At 38.8% G+C, this 26,347-nt stretch overlaps 1 protein-coding gene across 1 annotated transcript in view; it reads right to left on the bottom strand.

The window, feature by feature from the left end:
• Positions 1-26,347, bottom strand: part of PDE1C (phosphodiesterase 1C) — a gene marked incomplete at both ends in the record, with an annotated part of 210,802 nt that overhangs the window by 63,470 nt on the left and 120,985 nt on the right. The window contains 7 exons of the mRNA XM_084213788.1: positions 506-634; positions 2,377-2,477; positions 10,732-10,872; positions 12,818-12,934; positions 16,077-16,143; positions 18,370-18,552; positions 19,407-19,520. Of these exons, the coding sequence (XP_084069914.1) occupies positions 506-634; positions 2,377-2,477; positions 10,732-10,872; positions 12,818-12,934; positions 16,077-16,143; positions 18,370-18,552; positions 19,407-19,520 (852 nt within the window). The remainder of the gene's footprint in view (positions 1-505; positions 635-2,376; positions 2,478-10,731; positions 10,873-12,817; positions 12,935-16,076; positions 16,144-18,369; positions 18,553-19,406; positions 19,521-26,347) is intronic.

Genomic DNA, 26,347 nt, shown 5'->3' with positions numbered 1-26,347 from the left:
ATTAGAAGGTTAATCATGGGCTCATTTTGGCACATAAATCATATATTTCATGAGGCTTATTTTAAATTACAGGTTCTTTAATCTCCTAGGCATATGTAGTAGATCTACGCATAATCCTGGACTGAATTATGTTTTGCATTAAGTCCCATTTATAATTTCTGGAAAGGAAGTGTTAAATTAGATAAAGGTTATATTTATGCTTTAGGACAAAGAAACAGCAGGCTTGGTCTACACTCAATTACATGTATACGAAGAGTGTCTCTGTGATACTTAAAAAGTTAACCCGTGTATACTATAACCCATTGTCACAAAGTCTAGTCTCACTATCAGAAGTGAAAATTGAAAGCAGGAATAAACAAGACAAACACCTTTTAAAGTTCTTTATCTTATAGTATAGAAACACAAATATGTAATATACAATAATGCATATTTCTATTCAAACAAGGTAATACCAGTCTATGATGGTGCTCCAATATTCCTAGGCAGCCACCATGCTCATTTTTACCTCCAGTCATCCTTTGAGAGATTAGATAAAATATTCATCTCTTCATCATCTTGCAAAAGACGATACGCCGCACTAACATGGTGATTTTCAAGCACAGACCGGTCATTATATAGAATGGCTGAATCTGACCTAGCATTTAAAAGAAAACATGGGAAAGATTGTTTTTTCCCTGTCGAAAGAGACTCAAAAGTTTTCCTTTGATCAGCTACAGCAATTAAGTCTATAGAATAGATATGAGCATTTTAAAAGTTCTTGTAATACTATGTTAATTGCTATTACTCAGTAAAAGAAATCTATTGAACAGAAAAATCTATTTCACCTGGTGAGACTCACCTAACTGCCTAGTTACATACTTGAAAACAAGTACTGAAGGCTGTGAGAGATATATAAACTTAGAGTAGAATCATGAGGCTTTTTCCTAGCTCTTATGGATGTCTCTGATATTAAAATCTGACTGTACCCAAGTAAGCAATTGCAAGATGTGACCCAATATTGCTTCCAGAACAGAAAACTGGCTGTAATCAAGATATAACTCAACTGATTTCTGACATCTGTGTGCTAGACTATGCTGTCTGGAAAGGCAATTACCAGTGGGACAGAGTAGGACCAAAGGCACATCATGCCCGATTTTAAGCCCCAGAACAGAGATCTGTGATTGATGAATGGGTAAGCTGGTCTGAAGAAAAAGAAGTTAACAGCAACAGAGGGTGGATATGTTTTATTACAGTTCTCACTCATATCTGCTTCACAGAGAGCAGTGTATATTTTTATTCTCTGGCACTTCACACCCTCTGATGTTCAATGTTAGAAAAATTAAATTACTACTGTCTTTCCTTAAATATTTTTACAAGTATTTGGAAAGTACAGCAGATCCCTAATTCCTGTATGCATGAAGTTGTAAGGAGAGTAGTGTGGCTTCACCCAGAATAGAGACAGAGATTTCTTTCTACATTCCCAGTCTTTACTGTGCGTATGTGTGCTTTATCTTGGAAACCATTATTCATGCACAGCATGATTCAGCTAACACACTACAGACATCTATTTTAATTACAAACATGTAATCTAATTTAATTACTATGCATTTTAAAAATGCCCAAGTGTGCAGTGTCGGCCGAGGACATTTAGACATTTTGGCATTTCTACCAGTACACTCCTATTGTCAAAATGATACACAGACATTGGATGTCCAATTATCACTGAAACTAGAGACTTCATAATCTTTGCACACTTTTGAATTTTGCTGCCACCTTCATCTTATTTTCCTCTCTTCCACCAATCCAAAAGCTTTATAAAACATATAGGTCCAGTCTAGTTTGTGATCAGTTAATTATGCTCTAGCAATTTATGATGCTTTAAAAAAGTATTTCCTGGATTAGGTAGTGGTATGCAAATCTCCTTGCTGCAGATGTGGTTTTCCACTCAAGTGAAAATAGTACATGTAGCGTTCATGTTCACTGATAAATGCAACAAACATGACTGAATGCCTGATTTATGCTGATATTGTCTCAATCCTCAAATTCAACAAGGAGAAAAAACTGTAAAATTACAGTAGCTCCTTCAAAACTTTATCTTTGTCAAAATACATCACTTTATACACCTTATGTCTTTGAAAACTTTACATGGAAATATTTTTGGAACTTTCTTTTTCCTGGTTATTAATATGAAACAATGCTCTGGAATTTAGAATACATGCATTCCATTGTGAATCTCTGAACAAGAGAAAATTAAATGTAACCTGAGAAAGTTAACTTTCCTCCTGAAACACTTGAAACCAGAAGTTCCTGCACTTTTCTAAGGTGGCTGTACCGTAATTCTCCAAGGATTTCTCCCTCTATTTCCTGACCCTTCATCATGATTTACAGTGGCCTCACCTTGTCTGGATGTGAAAATTGTTGGTGGTTCCAGTGTGCTCATAGTCATGTATGGCAGCTGCAAAAATCATAGCGAAGATCTCCAGCTCTGTGAGCCAGTGCTGAAAAGAGATTACAGTACAATCAGGTAAGTTGTCATTTTCTTAGGCTTTTGTCTTCTAAGGTAAGTTATTTATCCTCTGTTGACAGTCAGTGTTGCATGTCATTACCTTTCCCCTGGAGTCTGCCAGCTGTTTTAAAGCAAATTTCTCTGGTTGATACATAAAAGCCAAACCAGTGTTCATCCTGGGCTTTCATCTAAATAAATTGAACTTCAGCAAAATTCTTTCAGGAGCTAATAAGGTTTAAGGCAGAGCAAGGAGAACTGTGCCCTTCTGGAAGAGCAATGTTTCAAGAAGAGAAATGAGGAAAACTCAAGAAAATCAAGGTTCATCAAGGGGAACTTGATGATATATGTGCAGGTAAACACATACCACCAGGGTATGTATTTTCAGGTCAGTTTATTTGGGCAGCAGAGACTCAGATACAGAAGAATGTCACTATTTTCCAGAAAACCAAAAGTCTTTGTCAATCACTGAATTATGAGGAGAACAAGGAAGATAACTACAAAAGATGTACCTCTTTTTATTTATATATCATTTTTTAAAACACTTGAGTAAGCCCTGAAGTTTGTGGAATTTTTTCTAATTCCCTAGTTAAAGCCTTATTTTACAATGCTTAAGTCATTTCTGCCTTAGATTTATAAATTATTGAGATGCTTTTAATAATTTGTATCTGAATCAAATAATTTTATTGTCTGGTTTTCCACTGAATACATGGGAAAGGAGTCAAAGGTTTTAGATCCTGTAGATGCTGTATATATTTGTATGAAATGCTTAAATGTATTGCATTTAGAAAAAGCCTTTACCACAGTGGCTGCCAAATACTTCTGTAACACCTCACTGTCAACCTGCAAATGTTTTGACAGGCATTGATATACAAACTGCCTTTTAATTCAAGGCCCAGCAAAGGCACTAAGGCATCCAAAATCTATTCTAGATATCTCCTAGAGCTCAGGGGCCACCACTAATATGTTAAGCATGTGCAGGGAAGCACAGGTAACAGTGGAACTCTGCACACAGCAACCTGTCTAACTCTATCTGTGTTTCACAGTCATCTCTGCATAATCAGTGAAGAATGGAGCAAGTCTCAATATTAAAGATCCCCTTACATTAAAGATGTAGTTTGAAAAGATGCTTTGCACAATGCTACTGACCATAATCAAGATAGCTCTTGGGTTTGGATTGTTTCTTTTTGTTTGGTGGGTTTTGGGGGTTTTGTTGTTGTTGGTGGTGGTTGGTTGGTTGGTTTTTGGTTTTTTTAATAGCAAGGGAGAGAGGATGGTGAGGAGTGCAAGAAATTATCAGAAACAGAAACTTCACTGTTTTCTCATATCTATGCAACTGATCCAGGATATGACTGGAGAGCACTGATGGTGGAGAAGTTTGTTCAATTTTGTTTCCAGATGTGACATGTGAATAAGGAATGATTGCCAAATGATTAAGAACATTAATTCAACTTTCAAGCAACAACTCCTGGCAACTGCAATGGGAGAAAAAATGGAACTAAGATTTCCAGGCTACATATCTAGATCTGTACTTTCATTGCCCACAGGGGTCTGCCATTTCCCAAAAGGAGATACTCCAACTGATAGAAAAAAATCAGGCCACAGGTGCTCAGAAACAGCAAGATCAAGTATGTATTATGCTTGCTGAACTCATTCAAGACACATTCAGCTAGTCCAAAGCATCCACTTCAGACCACCTTGACAGCATCTGATGATTCCCACACTAACAAGATCTCATGACCCAAGTCTTACAGCATCACTAATGCAATGTGCCTTAGTGTTTGAGGTTTCCTACCTTGTCTCTTAAGGCACATACAGGGAAAGTGCTGACCTTACCAAAGCATCTCTTGTTGAACAATTTTGGATAAAGAAGTTGAACAATTTTGGAGAAAGAAGGTTTTCAAATATGGTGTAGTAAATCTTATTACTAGCAGTATCTTGTATTACCAGTATTAAGTATCATAACAGCATTCCAGAAAAATAACCCAGAATAAAACTGGAATTACAGATGTTAATTTTTGGTAATAAATAAAGCAGTGTAAGTGGAACAAAGTCAAAATAGGCTTGTGAGTAACACAAGGGAAGTAGCTGGAACCTCATAGTCCCTTTTTTCCTGCCACAACCTTGCAAGCAAGACAGCAAAGAGCCTGCAGAGAATGGATGCAATCTCCATCAGAGTGCTGACTTTACAATTCACTGCTTTGTGGTAGATTTCATCATGGAAACAGAAAGGTAATTTTTAAAGAACAAAGCCATCAAGACCAGCAGGACTGTCACAAAAGATGAAAAGAGCAAGGAAATATGAATGCTTTTGATTTCTAAAGAGCTAACAAAACCAATCCAGAATAAAACCTTATCAAAATTTCTGTGATCATAGTAGGTCAGAAATGGCAAAGGGTAAAAGGCATGAAATACCAAGTATTTGCTTTCAAAATGAAAACAAAGGGCAAGGAAGCATAATTGACTTTCAAAAATATACAATAAATGTGAAGCATTAGCTACTAGTATGGCTCATTTGCATGTAAACAAAAGGATTGATGAATATAGAAAGAAGAAGGAAGAAAGAAGAAGAAACAGTAGTGTATCCAAATCTCACAAAAAAGAGAATGCATTTCCAAGAAATTGCTGCAATGTATGTAATTGCTGCAATGTACGTAATTTCCTTCCGAAGAGTTTATAAACTTTTATTCCAAAGCAGGTATTATTTTCAAAGCTTATGATGATCTGTTTATTAATCAAAACAGGCTAGTGGAGAAGATTATCTCACTTCCATTTAGTACTAAAAGATGTGACAGAAGTCCTGCACTTTCACAGTTTTTCAAGTCTGCTGCAGGAAATAGTCTCCTGTAATTCTTGTCAGTATCAGAGAAAGAAGTCTTAAGCTTTACAATTTTCCCACCATTGTCAAGGTTAAAAAAGAAATTGTGGTATTTCCAAACAGTAATAAAGAATAATCAGAAAACAATACCAAAGAAAGCAATAATCAGAGCTGAACAACAGAGTTTAATAAAGGGACAAATGAAATGAGCAAAAAGGGTGTCAGCTCTTGGAAGCTGTTCCTGCAAATTATGCTTGTATGCCAATCCTCTATGAGATAATATCACGGGGTGACTTTATGATGCTGAATTGTATCCCCATTCGTCTGTCTCGCCCAGAAATAAGTTTTGCACCTTTGAGACTGGTTCTGAGAGCAAAGGGGATAGAGAGAAGAAGCGTGCAGTTTGTTTTCGAACAATGCGCTCATTCCTCCACATTCCTGCTCCTAGACTGTGTTGTCTGTATACGGACAGACAGTGGGACAGAGCTCTCCTTTGCTTTCAGTTAGTTTTTAGCTAGCTGGGGTAGAGAAGTTCCCTGGACTGTGGGTTTTTTTTCTTTTCTTGGGACTGTATAAATCTGCTCTGGACTGAAAACCCAGAAGAGCACCGGCAGCTCGCTCCTGTGGCCCATCGGGCCAGACTTGTGCCGTGGCATTTCCAGCACAGGAGAGACTGATAAGAGACTGAGTAAGCTGAGCTACAATCCCCAAAGGGGACTTTCTGAGTTTATTATCTCTTCGGAGTGGTGAGAGGTTTTATTGTTTAATATTGTTCTTTTTTTTTTTTTTGCTGGTGAATGCTTTGCCTGTTAAATAAACATTTTTTCCCACTTTTCTCCAAGGGAATCTTTTCCCAAACCAATTGAGGGAGGGGCCACTTCTTCTTTTCCTGAAGAAACCCCTTTGGAAGTTTTGTCCCAAACTTGCCCTAAAGCAGGACAGATAAACATCTGATTAATTTCAAATTCTCTTTCAACATTTTGTCTATGAGAGAGCCAAAAACTTTGTAGTTTATACAGTAAAGTATAATAAACTAACTCCAAAGCATTATCCTGAAGGAAAACATAACAGGAAAGCTGATGAAATTTTATGAAAGGAGATAGAAAGAAGAATTAATTGAAAATATTTTTTTTAAGAAACGAGACATGAAACAAAAATCTTCAGAGAGTTTATAAATAACAGGGAGCATGACAAAGGCAAATGAACCATGTCAAGACAAACCAGAAACATATTTCTTACTTTTAAGACTAGAACAAATTTTAACTATATGGACTATTTAAATGTGAAAAAAGCAATTTTCCACATTACAATTAACTAGAAAGATTAGCAAGAAAAATGAGGGGTTTTTTTCCTATTTTTGTATATAATTTTTTTCACAAGTGGTCTTCATCCCATTGGTGAAGAATTAAACCAATGGCCCTAACATACTTCTGAAACCAAAATCTTGTGTTCCAACATGTCCAAGTTACTTATATAAATATTGTAGAAGTGATGAACTAAAGAACTATACATGCTACAGTAAGGATAAGATAGTTATGTGAGCAAATCCTGGAAAGAAGAAAATGTACCCTATGTTTCTTGACTGTGTGTGAGCATATTATGCATGTAAGAGGCTACCCCTGCTCTCAGCAGGACATTAGGACTGATGACTTCTCATTTTCAAACGACATTAATCTATGCACTTTGAGATTGGTTGTATAGTTCAGGGAAGGTGAGTTAAAAACAAAGAAGAAAGAAAAAACCTAAAATCTAAGTTATAAAAAGCAAACAAGAGAAGCAAATGTGAAATGTCACAGTGCTGCAAGTTCATGGGGTGGTTTCCCGTTGTGCTATATTTGATCCTAAACCAAATTACAGATATGATTTCGGTGTGGGAATGATTAGTACTTGGGAATATTCCTGGGAAGCAGAAGACACTCCTCTGGACACAACTCCATCATACTGGTTTGCATGGACTACTGTGTATGTAGCTAATTGCAGTAAGAATACATGGGCCATGGGCTCAATTCCGGCACTGACTGCAGTGCAAGTATATACATATGCTTGCAAGCACACACTAGTTCCTGTTTTCTAGATGGAAGTCTGGTATGTGTACATTCTTTTACCTCTGCACATATTTATGAATATTGCACAGATTCACTTCTGTAAAGGATAATAAAAAATGTTTTTATAAATACATTAATGGCAAAAGGAGGGGGGCAAGGAAAACCTCTGTTTTTTATTGGAACTGGTGGGGAATACAGTTAACAAGACCAACTGTCAGATCCTGCACTTTGGTCGCAACCACCCCTGCAGAACTACAGGCTGGGAACAGTGTGACTGGACAGCGGCCAGGCAGAAAGGGACCTTGGGGGTACTGATTGGCAGCAGCCTGAACATAAGCCAGCAGTGTGCCCACCATGGCCAAGAAGGCCAATGGCATCCTGTCCTGTATCAGAAATAATAAAGCCAGCTGGATTAAGGAACTGATTCTTTCCCTGTACTCAGCACTGGTGACACCTTGTGCACTGTGTTCTAGGCCTCTCAATTTGGGAAGAAAGTTGACATGCTGGAGCATGTCCAGAGAAATGCAACTAGACTGGTGAAGGGTCTGGAACACGTCCTATGAGAGGCAGCTGGGGAAGCTGGGGTTGTTTAGCCTGGAGGAAAGGAGGCTCAGGGGAGAGACCTTATCACTCTCTACAACTCTCTCAAAGGTAGTAGGCAGGTGGTGGTTGGTGTCTTCTCCAAGGCAACTAGCTGCAGGACAAGAGCAATCTTAAGATGCACCAATGAAGGTGTAGACTGCATATTAGGAAAAAGTTCTCCACAGAAAGAGCAATTGGGCATTAGAATTGGGCTGCCAAGGGAGGTGTTGGAGTCACCATCCCTGGAGGTGCTTAAGAAAAGACTGGATGCAGCACTCAGTGCCATGGTCTAGTTGATAAGGTAGTGTTATGTCATAGGTTGGACTTGATGATCTCAAAGGTCTTTTCCAATCTGGTTTACTCTATGATTTCAGATCACCTTTTCCCCTGAAACAGAGGTTGGTTTAGTTTGGTTTTGGGGGGGTCTTTTGGGTTTGGTTTTTTATTTCTTTTTAGTCTGCTGCATTGGCTCTCTCAGAGGAAAAAAGTCCAAATTTTTTCATCACTTTCTCATGTATTTTCATGTCCTTCTGTTTTTCTCTTTTTTAACACTTTCCTTGCTTTATTGCACTCAGAGACATCATAGGAAATCCCATTCAGCACTGGTGCATCACAGGCTAGAATGAAATAGGAGTCGCTCGCTCACATCTGAGTTGTTGCTAAATGACTAACAGATCAAGAAGCAGCAAGATGGAAAAAAAGGTAGTTCTGAACATGCATATGATGGAGGTCAGCTATATTTGGGCAGCTGTTGTAATCCAGTAGTCTTTTGGAGCATGAAAACTGCCCTTCTACCATGGTTTGAGAGGAAAAAGGAAATCCATTTCCTCACCACTAGTATACTATTCACATTACTCAACATTGCTCCTGTTCCTACTGACTACAGCTTGCAGTGCATTTTAAGTAACTAATGGTCCTAAAAGCAACAGTGACCAATTTATTATCTTACTGGCAGTTTTGAGTAGGTAACTGTATTAGCTACAATTCTGACCAAAGTGCTTTCTACTTCAGGCACAATCAGAAGCAAGTGACACAACTTCTATCAGAATCATCACTTGAGACAGATAGCGTCTAAGTCCTTCCAAATCTGCTTCTGATAAACAGCAGCATTTACTGCTCTAATTGCAGTGTTACTGCAATTCACAAGTGCAATCTACATGCAGGAAACTTGGGATGTTAACAGGAGGCTGTGGAGTGTGTGACTCCTCAAGGAAGAGCATCCAGTTCTGGCTTCAGAATTGAAAGCAACATCTTTGTGGCAATCAAGGAACTGCAGAAATTCAGATCATATGCACAAAACATAGTTCCCAAGTGTGAGCAACCCTACAGTTGTTGAAACTAGCCTAAAAGACACAGCAAGTGCTGCACTATGCCTTGTTAGCTTGTACCTCTCTGTCCTATGCTCCATCACCCAGTAGACACTGGTGTCAGGTTTTTGAGTTTGTTATTGAGCTGCACAGAAAAAGGTATCATCAGCAAACAAATATCACCACAAGTGTTGCTGACAGACAATTTTTATAGTGATTTTTTATAGTTGATCAAAGGTGCTTGTTGCATGAGAAAGTGTTAGAATTTGGTTGGGCTGAGGCGCTTGGTTTTTCCTTACCCTTTTTTTAACAGTTCCAGATAGAGAGTTCATAACAATTGGGGATTGTTCAAGAAGGCCTGAGCTGCAGTAAGAGCCTTACCATCTGCTGACCTGGGTTCATGTGTCCTCTCTGCAATACAAAGACTCCATGATCCTGGAACTGCACACTGCTTAGTGAAAGGACCTCAGAGAAATGAAGGGCAATAGAACAGAATTACATGTATTCAAGTACCAGCCACAAACAGAGCAATCACTGAATGGCCATGGTATAACAGGAGACAACTGCTAACCTTTAACAGATTAATCTCCCTTTCACTGTCACCTTTGCCTCTACACTTCTGCCAGTGCAAGAGCAAGGGCAAATTAGATGCATGGAAAAAAGTGAGGCAAATAATGTGGGGAAAAGATCTGCTCCAGAATCAGACTAAAGGTAATTTCATTCCTTTTTCTGGCTGCAGCAGTAGCCAGGAGAAAGAAGAATAGAATGAGTACATATGTATCCTTTGAACTTTCCCTGCTATTTATTGTCTCCAACTGTGTGGGCCAGCAACTTTCTGAGCCTCCAGCTAAATCCAAACTGCAGTGGAATCACTTCACTGTGGAATCTATCTTCCTTCAATTTCTCTAGTCCATCCTCAAATGTATTTCTGTTGTTTGTCTTGAGAGCCACTGTGGGAGCTAAGTTTTTTTCACCTTTGTCCATTCCTGTCATTGTTGAGAGACTTCAGCTGTCTGTATGTTTGTGTGCAAGCCAATGCAGATATTTTTGCTGTCGAGAAGTGGATTAAGGTCAGCATTTCCAGATCTCAACATTTGTTTTGCTCAGATAAGTTGAATGAATTATCACTTGGATGTACTGTGTCCCTATCTTAAGTTACGAAGAAAGCTTAGACAATACAATTCTTCATTTTCAGTGAAATGAATTCCAGTAAATGTGTGTTGACAAATTCACACAGAAGATTTGTGGCAGAGTGAAAAACCAAGCTTGGGTTTCTCATTCATCCTGTTATTCATCCTAACATAACTGTTAAAAGAGTTATCAACAACTTCACTTACCCTCTGCTCCTAAATAATCCAAAGTCTACCTTTATTAGTCCAGCCACATCAAATTAAGTGTGTCTACAGGTAAACAGGTTCCACTGTGCATTATCTCAATTAATAAGCAGAAACTCTTGTAAACTCACTATATATTCAGGATGACAAGTCTTTAACTTACCACAGTGCCTGTCTTGAAAAGGAGGTAATGGACTGTCTGTGAGACATCTGCAGCATGCATTAGGTTGTGATAAGGATTTTTGTGTTTACTGTAGCCAACCTCCAAAGCTTCCACAAAAGACACCAAGGCAGATATGGGAATCTAAGTAAAGCAGCACAGAATTAAAGAAAGGAAAAAAAAAAGCCAACAAAAAAAAGCATCACCAAACAAACAAACAAACAAACAAACAAAAAAAAAACAAAAACAAAAAAAAAAAACTCCCAGCTTTGACGGCTAGCATTCAGACAGGAGTATTTTGATAATAGGTTCTCAAAGAGCCATGTGTACTTCACAAACAAACAAAATTCTAGAACATTTGAAATAGTCATTCAAGAGAGAGAGTGAATTCAGGTTACTACTTCAAATTGGTTTTTCCATCCATAGTTAGATTACATGTGAATCCTTCTCACAAATAAATACACAAAATAAGTATACTATGAAATGTTGTCTGGAGCACACATAGAGTATGAAAAGTAACAGCAACTGCTGGATTGATTGCCATGGAAAAATATTTCCAAATAGATTGCAAGCAACTGCCTGTTACCTTCATGATCCACTGGAATGTATCTCTGCTTTACCATACACATTTAAAATTTTCTAATGAAACACATGATACAGCAAATCCTAGATGGTCTAAGAGGACTATAGTTTATCAGACCTCTGGGTTTTCACAGCAAAATCCAGCCTGCCCATCCAATGGGATTGCCATGTTTTTGTGACTTCAAGAGTAACTGCAGTTACCTGACAAAATGCAATTCAGGGGACTTCTAGAAAGGAGACTATGGTGGTAACATATGTAACTGACAACATGGGTTCTCCAGTTTCACCTGCTCAGACAGCAAATACATTAAAAACTAAGGTTTCCATATAAAAGATCACTGCTATCACTGCTCTTCTCCTCTTAGGTACATTTAAGCAGAGGATGCAGTTCTAAGCAGACATCTTGATGTCTCATCAGGCATAGGCAGTTCCTGAAAAATCTAGGCATCTATAAACTCTTTCCAGTTGAAGTGAGTTTCTGAGGGAACCTCAGAAATAGAAATGTCAAGAGTGGAAGGGATGACAGAGTATCTGCGTGGGGACAGGGGTCAAGAACTGGATGGCAGTGTTTCCTCTTGAAAGTTGGAGGAAACCTCTGTAACAATTACAAAATTATAGAATAGTGTGGGCTGGAAAGGACTTTGAAAAGTCACCTAGTCAACCTGCCCTGCAATGAACAGGGACATGTTGAACTAGACCAGTTTTCTCAGAGTCCAATCTGATCTTGAATGCTTCCAGGGATGGGGCACCTGCCACCTCTCTGGGAAACCTTTTCCAGTGTTTCACCACTCTCAACATAAGAAAATCTCCCTTATATCTAGTTTAAATCTATCCTCTTTTAGTTTAAAATCATTAGCCCTTGTCTTATTGCAACAGGCCCTGCTATAAAATTTTCTCCCATTTTTCTTATACATCCTCTACAAGAAGGCTGCAATAAACAATCCACAGAACCTTCTCTTCTCCAGGTTTAAAAACATTAACTCCATTGGCCATTCCTCACAGGAAAGGTACTCCAGCCCTCTGATAATTTCTGTGGCCCTCCTCTACAATGGCTCCAACAGTCCACGTCTTTCCTGTGCTGAGAACTCCAGACCTGGATGATCTGGATGCAGTACTCCAAATGGGGTCTTATGAGAGCAGAGTTGGGAGTAGAATCACCTCCTTTGACCTGCTGGCCAATCTAATTGGAATGAATTTGAATTTGCTTTCATATTCTCCTGTTCTCCTTTGTGCCTATGAAGCTCAGGAAAATGACACCATCATTCTCAGAGGACTAAATGCAGTATTTCTGATGGATTTAATTTAGAACCCCCACCTAGTTCATGGTATGTCATTGCAATTGACAGTTCTACTTAAATCACATCTGGTTTTGCTTATTAAGGAAAGTGCAATGTTCACAAATTCTTCAAAGATAACTACAATTGCATTTTTAATTGAAAAAAGCAGAATGAGAGGAAAGTTGAAAAAATTCAGGATGAATGGAGATAGCCATCTTCTAACTACTGACCTTGAAACGGTTGATCAGATCATAGCGTGTGAGAAGTTCATAGAAAATGAATTTCAGTGCATGATCCCCACTGGCATCATTGAGCGCAAATACATCAAAGGACCATTTGTCTACATTCTGCAAGAGGAGGTAGAAAAGACAGTTAATATGGTTATCATTTTTACCATGATCATTCAATTTCTTTACTTTCACAATTTGAGAATTCCAGTAGTGATATAAAGGTATAATTTATTTTTCAATAAATTCTTCATAATCCATTTAACCAATGAATAAGTATCAGTATACTTATTAGTGCTGTGTGACTTCTGTTTAAGTAGCTTCCCTTAAGAACACATATGCTGTTTGTTTATTCTAAACACAGCAATTCTCTACACTGGAATTTAATCACCAAAAGATGGATCCTAAAAGATAAAAATTCTTATTTGCTTTAGTACCAGAGACATTGAGATGGTCCTGTTTGGGCTGATGTGATACATCAAGTGCTAACAATTATATAAAATTCTAACCTTTATAACAGAAGGATAAATATCTAATTCCAGTTGGGAAAGTTACAGTCAGCTGTAAATTACCTACTAGCGTTTCAGGCTGGTTAGTCAAGAGATCAAGGAGAGGAAGTTCACTTCTCAGCTCCTACATCTAAACTTTAAGGTCTAATCTTCTTGCAGAAGTTTGAGTTTGAATCTCAAATGTTATGGAAGGCTGTGGGATGGGACAGCATTCATTAACTAGCAAGAGATGAAGAGAAACACTAATTCTTTCTAAATGCTCAGTTTCCTAGCTTTCTGTCTCTTCTTAACCTTTGGAGACTTCATATATAAGTCGACAAGCAAATTCACAGATATTATTCTGCTCAACATTACTGGAAGGCACAACATTTTTGTAGCCACAGATAAGCAGAGCTCTATACTGCAGACATTGTAAGTGACTACAGGTTCTGTGTTCATTACCTGCATATTTGCTAGCCTTGAAAATATTCCTGTCATGGCATGGGCATCAAAAAGGCTGAAAATTAAAATCTAAACCATGTAACTCCTTCAGCAGTAATTAATGCAAAGTTCCATCTCTAGCACTAGACTGATGAACAGCAGATCACCACAGCGTACTCTGTAAACATGTCTCTATGAATGGTTTGTATAATCACTATTCAAATGAAAGACAAGGCTGATTGTCCTTTTATGGCAACCAGTCTTTTTATCTTCACACCCATGTGATACAAAGGGTGCAGAAAGGCAACAGATTACTGCAGTAGAAAAATTAGTATAAAATATATATATAAGAAGAGAGAGATGCTGTGCGCTCAATTTTAAAAAAGCCAAACTTCTCATCCACTGAAAAAAAATGGGACAGATTATACATCTAGAACTTGTGCTGCTACAGCCTTCATTTTTTTGCAGAAGCTGCAATATTTCATTCTTTTTAAAACCAACTTCTGTCACAAAGCTGTGATTCCACGCTTTGGGTTATTAAGTGCAGATGTCCTCTTGACCACAGCAGCAAAAATGAGAATTTGTATTTAGAAAATAAGCTTGTTTTGACTTCATTTCATCTCAGTCCTTGTCCTTATTAGCATGACTCTGAGGGGAATGTTGATTATGGCAATCCAGAACAGATGAAGATGTGTGTGTGGTACACTCCTACACCCTTTTGCATGCTTAAATCATCAGGTCATTTTTACAGACCACACTTAGCAGTCAGGTCACTATAAGGGTTTTTTTAATTGACCTTACTGGACTAAATCAAGCAACAAAATACATCTTCAGTGGAGGAGATGGGACTGAGACATTTCAGATGAAATATGGTTTTTAAGACAGAAGACTTCACAGAATCATAGAATATGCTGAGTTGGAAAGGACCCATAAAGATCATCAAGTCCACCTCCTAGTCCTTCACAGGACATCCCCACGAGTCACACCATGTGCCTGAGAGAATCGTCCAAATGCTTCTTGAACTCCATCAGGCTTGGTGCTGTGACTACTTTGCTAGGGAGACTGTTTTGGCTTCTTCAAAGTAACTCCCATTTCAACCAAATCCATTACCAAACCCAAAAACATCCAAGCAAAGACATGTTCGCAAAACAGTTTTGGAAAAAAATATATATTCTAGAGTGCACAGTAGATGCTATTTCACTCTGAGAAAAATTAGTCAATGACTTTGTTGTATTGGTTTGTTTAAACTTATTCTAACATGATCACTTCTTTTTACAACCTAACCATTTGAAAACATAGAAAAAATGGAGGAATTCTATAAGGCTTAAGTCAGTTGAGAGTAGGTGATGAGTCTTCAACTGTCTTGTTACTGCAAAGAACTCAGGAGAAGTACCATTATAGATATCTTCTCTCATAAGATGCTATGGACTGTAGTTGCAAAAGAACAAAGAATTTGCATCCCATTTCAGGAGTGAAGCTAGCACTAGTCAATATGCAGTTGGAAAAATGTGTGGGTGCATACTTTGATTCTGTATATGAAGGGCACGTTTGATGATTCTTCTTTCAATTCCACTACATCTTTTGATGAGTTCTACTATTCAAAATGAAAAGGATAGCTTAACTGCAAATCCTTCCAATGTGGAGAAATGCTGCAGCATGTCTTAACGAGTTTTATACTTAATACCCCTGTGTATTGCTCCACTCTATCACCTTTTTTCACCATTGCATGACATGGTTGAACCACACACAACATGTAATCTGCAAAACTGCTGTGTAGGCAGCTAGTTGTCAACTTCTGTTTGTAGTCTTGATGATTCCTGCCTAAGTCAAGAATCTTGCAATTGTCTCATGGATTGAAGCATTTTTTATTTTTCAGACTACTTCTGACTAACTGTTTTCACTCTGAAACCTCAAAACTCACAGAAGGGTCCATTTTCATAAAGCGATTGTCACTTTGAAGACCTGAAGCTGAACAATGCAAGAAATTTCCTTCTCTCACAGCAACAGATCCTTTCCCTTCTCCATCTGTGTTTTTTTTCTTCCTTGTGAAATGTTGTGAGTGATTCCTGAATCTTCATTTTAATCACTGTAATCTAGAACAAAATTGCAACCTTCACAACCTGAAGATGACTGCAGTCTTGAACTTCATTCTTTCTTTTATTGAAAGGATAATCCTTTAGGCCAGTTAAATGATTAATGTATGCAAACTAACTGAATGTCAGAGAGAAAGAAAGACACGCCCCCCCCCCCCCCCCCCTTATCATGTCAAATATCACAGTATTATTTTGATGTTTTGTACAGACCCCCCTTCAACACCTTTTTATTGGGATTACCTTTAGCACTCCAATTACAGCTGGTGGGTAGCTCAAGCCGACCATATTTGAGGTACGCCTGTACATTCTACCAAGATGAAATAGATAAAGCAACACATAAATAGAATTAAATGAAACAAAACAATCAACAAAACTCATAAAACAACAGACCATTACAGAAGACCTTGTTTAGCCCAGAAAACCCTAACTGAAATATGGACTGTTTCCTTCCATTTTATTCCTAACTTGCCAAATATTCTCAATACTATTCTTATTGTATAGCTTAATTTGAGATTGTACACTCCCAGTATCTCACAGCTTTGTTACGGAGCTGAACATGACAAAGAATTTGCCAGTACCAGGTCATGATCAGATGGAAAGGCTACACTCAACTGAACAAAATGTTCCCCATTTTCCATTGTACATAATTGTACTGACCTTTCCATTTCCTTAGTCCTTGCTGGCCCACCTGCAAGCTAATTCTGAGTGTACTTCAGAAACCATTTGTATTAAATGAATCAACTCCAGTGTGATGCAGCTGTTATTTTTGTCTGCATGTTTTCAAGATTAGTATAAAACCTTTTCAGCATTTGCCATATGTGTGTGTGTTTCAGGGAGTAAGGGAAAAAGAACAAGGTATTAATCAACATCTGTAACCATATTAAACAAAGTATATAATGTACCAGATTTTAAACTTGATTGTAAAGTATATTTTAAACATATTATAAAGTATGTACAAGTTTTTCAAGTTGTTTTCAGGACACACTGTGTTTAACAGGATTAGGTAAATGCAGAAACTCTGTCATAGCTAGAAGGTCTTTCCACAGGTCACCTTTTTTTTGCCCTAAAGCACTGTAGGACTAAAAGGAGATGATAGAAAGTTCTCTTCCATCTGAAATGACCCTGTGCAAAGTCTTCCTTAACTGCAGTTTTTGTTTGTAATTTTCTGCATTCAGACCTGAAAAAGTCATTCACCTTTGGAGACTTATATTCGCCCATTCCCAAATCACAGAATCTCTTATCCCTTCCTTTATCTAGTCTGAAGCTCCATCACATTCTCTTAAGAGACAATTGAGGCAGAACCCCTTTCCCTTAGGTCAGGAGAGTCACAACCCTCCTCCAGCGCTGTATTATATCTGAACACTTCCTTCTATGGGTGAGAGTGATCCAGGTCAGCTGGAAACAGCCCACTGAGCCAGCTTTCTGCATTTACTTCCTTGTTGAGCGAATCCCCCAGAGAATGAGGGTTAATTCACAAATAGCCTGTCAAACCTTGGAGAAATCTGTCCCAAGGAGAAATTAGAGGTTTAGTTTTATTACAGTTTGCTGCCACTCTTAACACATGTAACTTTAGCGCACAGATAAAAATATTGGCTATAGTCATGACAAAGGAGGCTTCTGTGAGTCTGTGTGGATTGTGGTCCACTGTCTGATATGCATAACCTCCTGCACAGAGGACTGTCAGGCTGTCACTGCAATTGTGATCAACAGTGGAAGATGTTCTGCTCTTCCACTCCTGACTTGAATTTTGCTGTTACAAAATTGCACCAGAGATCTGAGAGCTGCTGTCTTTCAGGCTGTCCAAATAATGCCGACAGTTTCACACATGCCAGCCCTCCTCCTGGCTTAAACAAAGAAGGTCAGTGAAGAGTGGTTACTTGACAAGAAAAGGTAAGATTAGGAGTCCAAATTGAAATGAATAAATGTTTTAAAGGGTTAAAAAAGTAAAATCAGTTTTAGTAACAGGTTGTGATGTAAATCACAAGAGGGAAGGCTGAGAGGACTCAATGGCTTTTTTGAAATCCTCTCTGAGCTACAGAATTTTCACATCAGTTTTGATCTATAGTTAGCTCAAGTAATAATATGGTAAAGGACTTTTTTCTGTATCTTAGAATTTCTTCATAAGATATACCAGACCACAGAAGTAAACGGAAGCAAGGGAGAGTTTGATCTGTCCAAATTTTAAATGCTGTCACTCCTGACCTAGAACTATGCAGAAGTGTATATTGTCTGTCAAAATTATACCGAGTGGGCTATTACATCTGCACTATAGTAGGAACAGAGGAGTAGGTACTGTTTCAGTTTGCAGTCTTTTACTAAATCCCAGAATTTTAGGTGTTACCCAGATCTGTGTAGAAACATTTATAGAAGCACATCAAAGTGTTCTTCATTCAGCAGTCTTCCACTAGTCCTCTGTGGTCTTCTGGCCTAAGGTACTCTTCACCACCTCCTGTCATTGTGCCATGACATATTATATGTGAAACCTGCAGTACCTGGGTAGATAGCAGAAAGAAGTAATTACATGACACATTACCTTTCCACAAATATCCCAGCTTGCACTGCATGGACAATACTCCTGAACCGGGGTTTTTCCTCAGTCCTTTTGAGCATCATCCCCATTTGCCTTGAGAAGGTAGAAGCCAACCAGTCACGGACCTCTGAGGGCACAGAGTCAGACTGGATATCACTGAGTTCATCTTCTGTGTCCAGTAAACGCCTAGAAGGATGAGGAAACAGAAGGGTAAACAGAGTTCCTTAGAGAGCACTAAAACATTATTAAAAAAGAAACTCACATATATTCTAATTAAAGCAGCTGTTAAAAGTCCTTGATTCATCAGCCCTAATAAAACACACTAGTACAAGTCTTCAACTGTTTGTTAATTCTCTTACATACTTACATTTCAGATTGTGGAACTCACTACTAGGCTGAGAAACAAGAAGTATCAGCCTTCTGAAGCACAACAACATGATCATCTAATGACTTTACATCTTCAGCTCATCACATTTCCGAACTTTCTGCCTTTCAAAGGTAATTTATGGTCATTTCTGGGAATTTCTAGCATCTGAGTTAGTAACATACCGTCCTCTCCTCTCCCATTCTGGTCATCTTTGTTGACTCTAAAAGTGCATTAATCACTAGGTAAGTGGCATGTAACCAAGAGGAGGGAACTCCACTGCAGTGTCTTGCCAGTCTACCTCTGTTCATGAGTAATTTTTTTTTTAATTTCAAAGACATCATACAAGTGAAAAATTTAACATTATTCAGAAGAAATAGTTGAGTAGACATTTAGAAACTGTCAGAAAAAGTAGGTTGCAATGACTATGAAAGCATTTCTCTAAGAAAAAGTGTATTACATTTATGTTTGGTTTTGATCTCCTTCCATTTTCCAGGAAAATTAAAGAACTTTTTAAATGAAGGACTGAAGATCTCTTCTACACAGAATACAATTTTCTAATTATTAAAACCGTATTGTCTACTAATAATAAATCTTGGCTCAACCAACTTTCACAACTGGCATGTAAATTACAACTGGTGCTAGATATGAGTGCTGATGTCTGTAGTTAGCTCACCTAGTTTCATCAATGTATACTGACTCAAGAACAGTTGCCGCATATTCCAAATTCTTCTTTAGATCTACAATTGAAGCTTCCCCTCTCTCCAATTGCTTTACTAAAGACCGTAATCTAAAGAAAGGAAAACAAAAATCTGATTAGTATAAAGCAAAATAGGTTGAAAGTGAGTGTCAGTTCCCAGGATGAGACCTCGCATACACCTTGACCGGTGAGAACTTTTGGAAGTCTACAAGTTTTTTGAAGTTTTGTTCATGTTGATACATGAAATCAACAAAAATTACTTTTCAAAGATCAGTTACAATGATGCCAGGTAAATATACATAATTCCATGGGTTATCACAGAATGATAGAATTTGCTGAGTTGGAAAGGACCCATCAGTATCATTGAGTCCAGCCTCTGACCCTACACAGGACACCCCAAGAATCACAACATATGCCTGAGAGCATTGCCCAAAGGCTTCTGAACTCAGACTCCTTGAGTCCTATCACTAGTCATGAGAGGGAAGAGATCAGTATCCACCCCTCCACTTCCCCTCGAGAGATTGTTGAAGACTGCAATGAGGTCTCCTCTTAGTCTCCTCTTCTCCAGTCTGAACAGATCATGTGGTCTCAGTCACTCTTTGTAAGGCTTCCCCTCCAGATCTTTCACCATACTTGTGGCCCTCCTATGGACACTTTCTAATAGTTTAATATCTTTTATTGTTGTGCACAAAACTGCACACAGTACTCAAGGTGAGGCCATATCAGCGCAGAGCAGGGCAAGACAACCACTTCCATTAATCAGCTGTCTGTTCCCTACTCAAAACTGAAATAAGTAAAAATAAAAATTACTTTAAATTTAACAAAGGAGCTAAGAGAGGACAATTTCAATTCACCCATAAGAAGGAACGTCTCGAATAGTATCTGTTAATAAATGACTCTTATTCCTAACGATTGATGTACACATGCAAAACTCTATTAGAGTATACTTAGAAATACTATTGTAGAAATACTATACAAGGTTAGGAAATGCTATGATTTTCATTAGATCAAGCAGCCACCATATGTCTCATGTATATTAAACAGAACTCACTACTTTCACATTTGAACAGTAAGCATTGCTTCATTTTCCTCCTTGTTTCTTCATTCTGTGTATGGGGAGTCTGCAGATATGACCACTTAACTAGCTACCAGAAACATTGTACACAAGCCACAGCAGTCAATTTTACAGAAAGAACATGACCTTTGGCTCTTCCTGATTTTTACTTAATTGATATAAGTATTTGGCAGCTTTATGCTGCAACTCATTCAAAACTCATATTCTATAATAGCACAGTGAGTAATGATTGCTTCATGGAACCAACATTCTTCAATGAAGATTATCAAAGTACTGTGTGCATCAATCATTTAGAAAAACAGAAGTACTGTTGTTTCTCACACCATCATGGGAAAAAATTACAGTGTCTCTGTCTTATCACCCATTATCTTTAACTATTGCTGATTCATTGAGCAGCTACTCCGATTTAATTGTATTAAATAAGAGCCTGGTGATAGTTTGTATATCTGGTTTTGGTTTTTTGTTTTTTTAATAGTCCTAAATGGATGGAAGAGAATCCAGGAAAATTTATTACCTGAAAAATTCTGCTTCAAGGTGGCTGAAATAATTTTGAAATTCAATCAAATTCACCTGTGGCACTTAGGAGCATGGCTGAGTGAGAGCTTGGTAGCACTGGGTTAACAGTTGGACTCAATGATCTTAGCAGTCAACTCTAAGATCAACTCATTTGTGATAACATTCCTTTGAGAGCCAGCTCAAATAGCTTTAAAAAAAAAAAAAAAAGCAAAGCCAACAACAAACTTTATAAATTAACAAAATAGCTATCAGAAGTAGACCTGACTGCATAAAAGCTGGCTTCAGTATACACACAAAAAAGTTTGGAAAATAAACATCTGCTGAACTGAAAGACAAAGCCTTTCCTTCTGATCTTCAGCACATTCCTCACTCTCCTCTGGAAAAACACCATAATTACTGGTAAGAAATTCTTACTGAGTTTGAGAAGCAGTGAACCGTATCAAAGAATTCCTACACAGAAATAGGCGTGCATCTGCCATCTCATTATAATTGACAAGCTTTATAAATTGGATATTCTGAGAGTCATATCAGAGTTAAAGAGCATGTGCAGACTATCTAAGCGCATAGAAGGTCTGACAGATGCCCTGCAACAGTATCTGTCTGCCTGTTGGGGTGTAAAAAAACTGTAAAGCAAATACACAGGACATTTAACACTGTCCAAAAGTATCCAGAGCAGACTACAGGTGGTTATGAATGTAATGCACATGTGCAGTAGTTTCAGTCAACTGGGCGGACAGATGTCTCCACAGTTTGCATAGCAAATCCCTGAAACCCATTCCAAGAGAGAATTGGTGGAAGTACAGCATACACAAGAAGTAACCTAGAAGTTCACCACCTCTTTTTACAACAGTCAGCAGGTATTATTCATTCCACATTCTGCTGCATCTTAATGTAAGGCTCTGCATACATATATAATGTTTTCACTGTGGAAAAGACACACCTAGAAAGCCAGATCATGTTGTAATACTCAAAAATGAAACTAAAAATAGAGTAACTGGTAGCCTGTGACACAATGAATTTTTATTAGGCCTGATAGCTATCTTCTGCCACTACTTTTGTATACAAAAAAATGCAAGTCACAAGATTCAGAGGAAATAAAAACATGTGCAAAGAGCAAACACACAATACTGATACACTGGCATTTTAATCCAAAAGATTTATATACAATTTCCCAAGTAATTGCTTTGCCTTCTTCATGTTTCCTGAAATATCCTCCTTCCTTTGAATAAAAATACAAACATTAAAAATTGTAAGCAATCAATTTTTTTTTATTATTATTATAAGCATGAAAGTACAGCAACGATAAGTTCAGTGGCCTTGGCAGGATGGTAAAAAGCTTGTTTCAACTCACCTTGAGTGGAACGTGAAAGAACATTGAGATAAACTTTTGACAACATTAGTCAACTATAAGTGAAATTAAATAATTTAGGTTTTCACTTCCCATTTATAAATTCCTTCATGCCTATCAAAGGAAGTCCTGCACTGGAAACTTTAGCAAACTTTGGCTTACTGAATGATTTTCAATATAACAGTCTAAGCATTTCCTCAGTGCCAGGTCCTGTGAATTATCATTTTCACCCTGTCCTGCTACTGAGAACTCTAAAGGATGTTCACTCCTCCAATATGGAAACATCTCCCTCATCCTCATGTTCTGAACTTTGGAAACTGAATGAGCATATATAAGCAGTTAAAAGGATTGGTCATGTTTTGGGGTTTTTAAAATTCAAGTCAACTGTTTCACCTAGCACAAACCTTTTATAGAAATCAGGTACACAGATGTTCATGGAAGTCACTGGGGGTGGATAGCAATGATAAACCACCTGTCATATACTTCCTCAGGAAAGTGTTCACTGCCTTCTCCCACTAGTGAAAGAAATGAGCCAGGTGATTATCTTAGGTGGTCATTGTGGCTTCAGAAGGCTAAGATGAAGTGAGATGACTCATTCCACTGAATAAATGTGAGAGCTGCACAAGGATAAATTTCAGATGTCGGAGAGAAAGAAAGGCTGCTATATTCTTTTTTCACAACCAGCAATCTTCTAATCAGTATTTCCCAAAGAAAGCCTTCCTGTTGGCAGACTAGTTCTTTTTGACATGTTAGTGTGAATTAGTTTTTCGAAGAAACTGTTCAAACACAATACAGTCATTGAATTTGTTGACAATGACATCCAAAGACAACAAATTACATGTTCCAGAATTAAGCATTTTCAAACCACTGTTGCCTTTTATAAAAAAACAACATCCATTATAACATATCAGACACAAATCTAACAATTTTTAATTTGCATCCTTAAAAATAGGTATCTGAAAGAAACTGTCAATAAATATATTTAATATACAATAAATAGATAATAATTACACATATAATAAAACCATGCGCAGTAAGATCACCTGCCCTGGACTTAGGAGAGCACACTTTGACATCTTTGGGGACCCATGTCATAGAGTACCCTGTGGTAGAGCGCTGGTGAGCAGAGTGGCACAAGAATACTGGCTAATATTAAAGGATCTCTTCATCCAAGCTCAGGAACAATGCATCTTAACAAGAGAAAATGGGGCAAAAATGCCAAAAGGCATCCATACATTGATAAAGGGTTGCTGAGCACCTCAGAGATAAAAAAGAAGTTTACAGAAGGTAAAAGCAAAGACAAGCTAAAGCTCAGTTAGAATTTAGTCTAGCCAGAGATGTCAAAGACAATAGAAAGAGCTTCTATAGGTATCTTGATAACAAAAAAATTACTAGGGATAATGTGGGCCCTCTCTAGGAGGAAGTGGGAGACTTGGATACCTGGATAGGCCTGGAATATGGAGAAGACTGAGATTTTAAATGAATTTTATGCCTCAGTCTTCCACAGCAAATGCTCTAGACACCCTGCCCAAGTCATGAAAGGAAAAGGCAAGGACTGCAAGAATGAAGACCCTAAGCCCACTGTGGGAGGGAATCAAGTTCAAGACCATCTAAGGAACCAGAATGTGCACAAGTCTATGGGATCTGATGAGATTCATCCATGGGTCCTAAGGGTAGACGAAGTTGCTAAGCTATTATCCACCATATTTGAGAAACTGGGGCAGTCAGGTGAAATTCTTGATGATGACTGTGTGTTGATTTGGCACAGCCTGGTTTTTGGTAGCGGGTAGGGTGCTACAGGGGTAGTTTCTGTGAGAAGCTGCTGGAAGCTTCCACTATGTCTCACAGAACCAATCTCTAACATCTTTGAAGATGGACATGCTGCTGGCCCAATTAGAGAGGTTGTTACCGCCCCGTGAAAGTGTATAAGAAAAAAATAAAAATAGCACACAAGCAGTTTTTGCTTCCAGGCATGGCGAGGTGCCGCCACCAGGGGCCATCGTGGCACAGCCAGTGGTGATGCGCTGCTGCAGCCACCACCATCTTGGTGCAGCCCCAGAGAGCCTTGCCTGCCTGGCTGCCCCTAGCCAGCCAAGCTGCAGGCAGAAGGGCAGGGGCAGCACTGGTGGCTTTTCCTTCCCAGTGCCCCACATGAGGAGAGGCATTAAATAGCACCCATGATGCAGCTACCACTGCCCATATGATGGTGGTAGGGTTGCCTAGCTAGCAGCAGAAAGATGACAAGCAACTCCTCAACACAGAACCTAGATGAGATCAACCTCCCAGCACTGCAGGATCTTGCAAGATCTTTGAATTAGTGGAACATATTGCCAATGGTACCTACAAGCAGCGGGTTTTTTCCAGTCAGAGACGAGGAGGAAGTGAGGACATGTTAGAGAAAACAACATGGCAACACCAAGTTCAGTGGAAAACGGAGGGGGAGGGGGTGCTTCAAGCATCTGAGCCAAAATTCCACTGCAGGCTGTGGTGAGGACTATGGCGAAACAAACTGTCCCCTTGTAGTACATGAAGTCCATGGGAAATGCAGACATCCACTTGCAGCCTGTGGGAAAAGTGCTCATGCTAGAGCAAGTGGATGTCAGAGAAAGCTGTGATCCAGTGGGAGATCCAAATAGAGAGGGATGGCCCCTGCTTCCAGAGATAGAGGGAGAGGGCCCTTGCTTCCAAACTAGAGCAGCCTATTCTTGAGGACTGCACCCCATAGACAACGTTTTCCAGAAGAGTATTTGCCTATAGAAGAGACCTCATGGCATAGCAGAGGAAAGACTCCTCTCTCTGAGCAAACAGAAGAAGACCTCAAGTAACAAACTGACCAAATTCCCATAGCCTGCCTCTCTGCATTGTCAGTGGGAAAGAGGGAGGGGACTGGGGGGAAATGATGTCTTATATCCTCCCCGACTGTGTTAATAATAAATTTACCTTATAGCTTTAAATTTGAGCCTGTTTTGCCCTTAGAGTGTTTTTCTTCCAATCCTTATCTCAACTCATGTGCCCTTTGTTAATTTTTATTTCTTTTCTCTTCTGCCAAACTATAGCAGAAGAGAGTGAGCAAACAATTTTTGTATGAGCCTGGCATCTGGCCAGTATCAAACCATGACAGACTGAAAAAAGGGGAAATATAACCTCCATTTCTCAAAAAGGGAAAGTGGAAGACTCAAGGAACTACAGACAATTCAGTCTCATATCTGTACCAGGCAAGATCAAGGAGCATATTCTCCTGGAAACCATGTTGGTGAACAAAGAGATGACTGGTGATAACCAATATGGCTTCATATCATCATGCTGACAAGTTTGATGGCTTTCTGTGACAGGGCTCCAGAGTTGATGGATAGGGGCAAAGCAACTGACATTGTTTACCTGGACTTGTGCAAAGTACTCAACATTGTCCTGCATGACTTCCTTGTCTCCAAATGGGAGAGACATGGATTTGATGGATGGACCACTCAGTGCAATGAAGACTAGCTGGATGGCTGCACCCAAACAGTGGTGCGGTAATGGCTCATTGTCCACATGGAAACCAGTGACAAATGGTGTCCCTCAGGAACTGGTGTTGGGGCTGACACTGTTCAACATCTTTGTTGGCAATATGGACAGTGAGATTGGTGCACCCTCAGCAAGTTCACTGATGACACCAAGCTCTGCACACCACAAGTGGCAGTGCAGTCAATATGATGGAGGGAAGGAATAATGCCATCCAGAAGGATCTCAATAGGCTTGAGAGGTTGGCCAATGCAAACCTCATGAAGTTCAATAAAGCAAAGTGAAAGGTCCTACATCTGTGTTGGGGCAATCTATAGGCTGGGCAGAGAAGTGATTGAGAACAGTTCTGTGAAGTAGGGCTTGGCAGTGACAGGTGATGAAAAACTCAACATGAGCTAGCAGTGTGTGCTCACAGCCTAGAAAATCAATTGAATCCTGGGCTGCATCAAAAGGAGCAGAGCCAGCAGGTCAAGGGAA

This window comes from Fringilla coelebs (assembly GCF_963513975.1).
Source record: "Fringilla coelebs genome assembly, chromosome: 1".
Classification (NCBI taxonomy): domain Eukaryota; kingdom Metazoa; phylum Chordata; class Aves; order Passeriformes; family Fringillidae; genus Fringilla; species Fringilla coelebs.
This window is presented reverse-complemented; position numbering and strand designations above follow the sequence as displayed.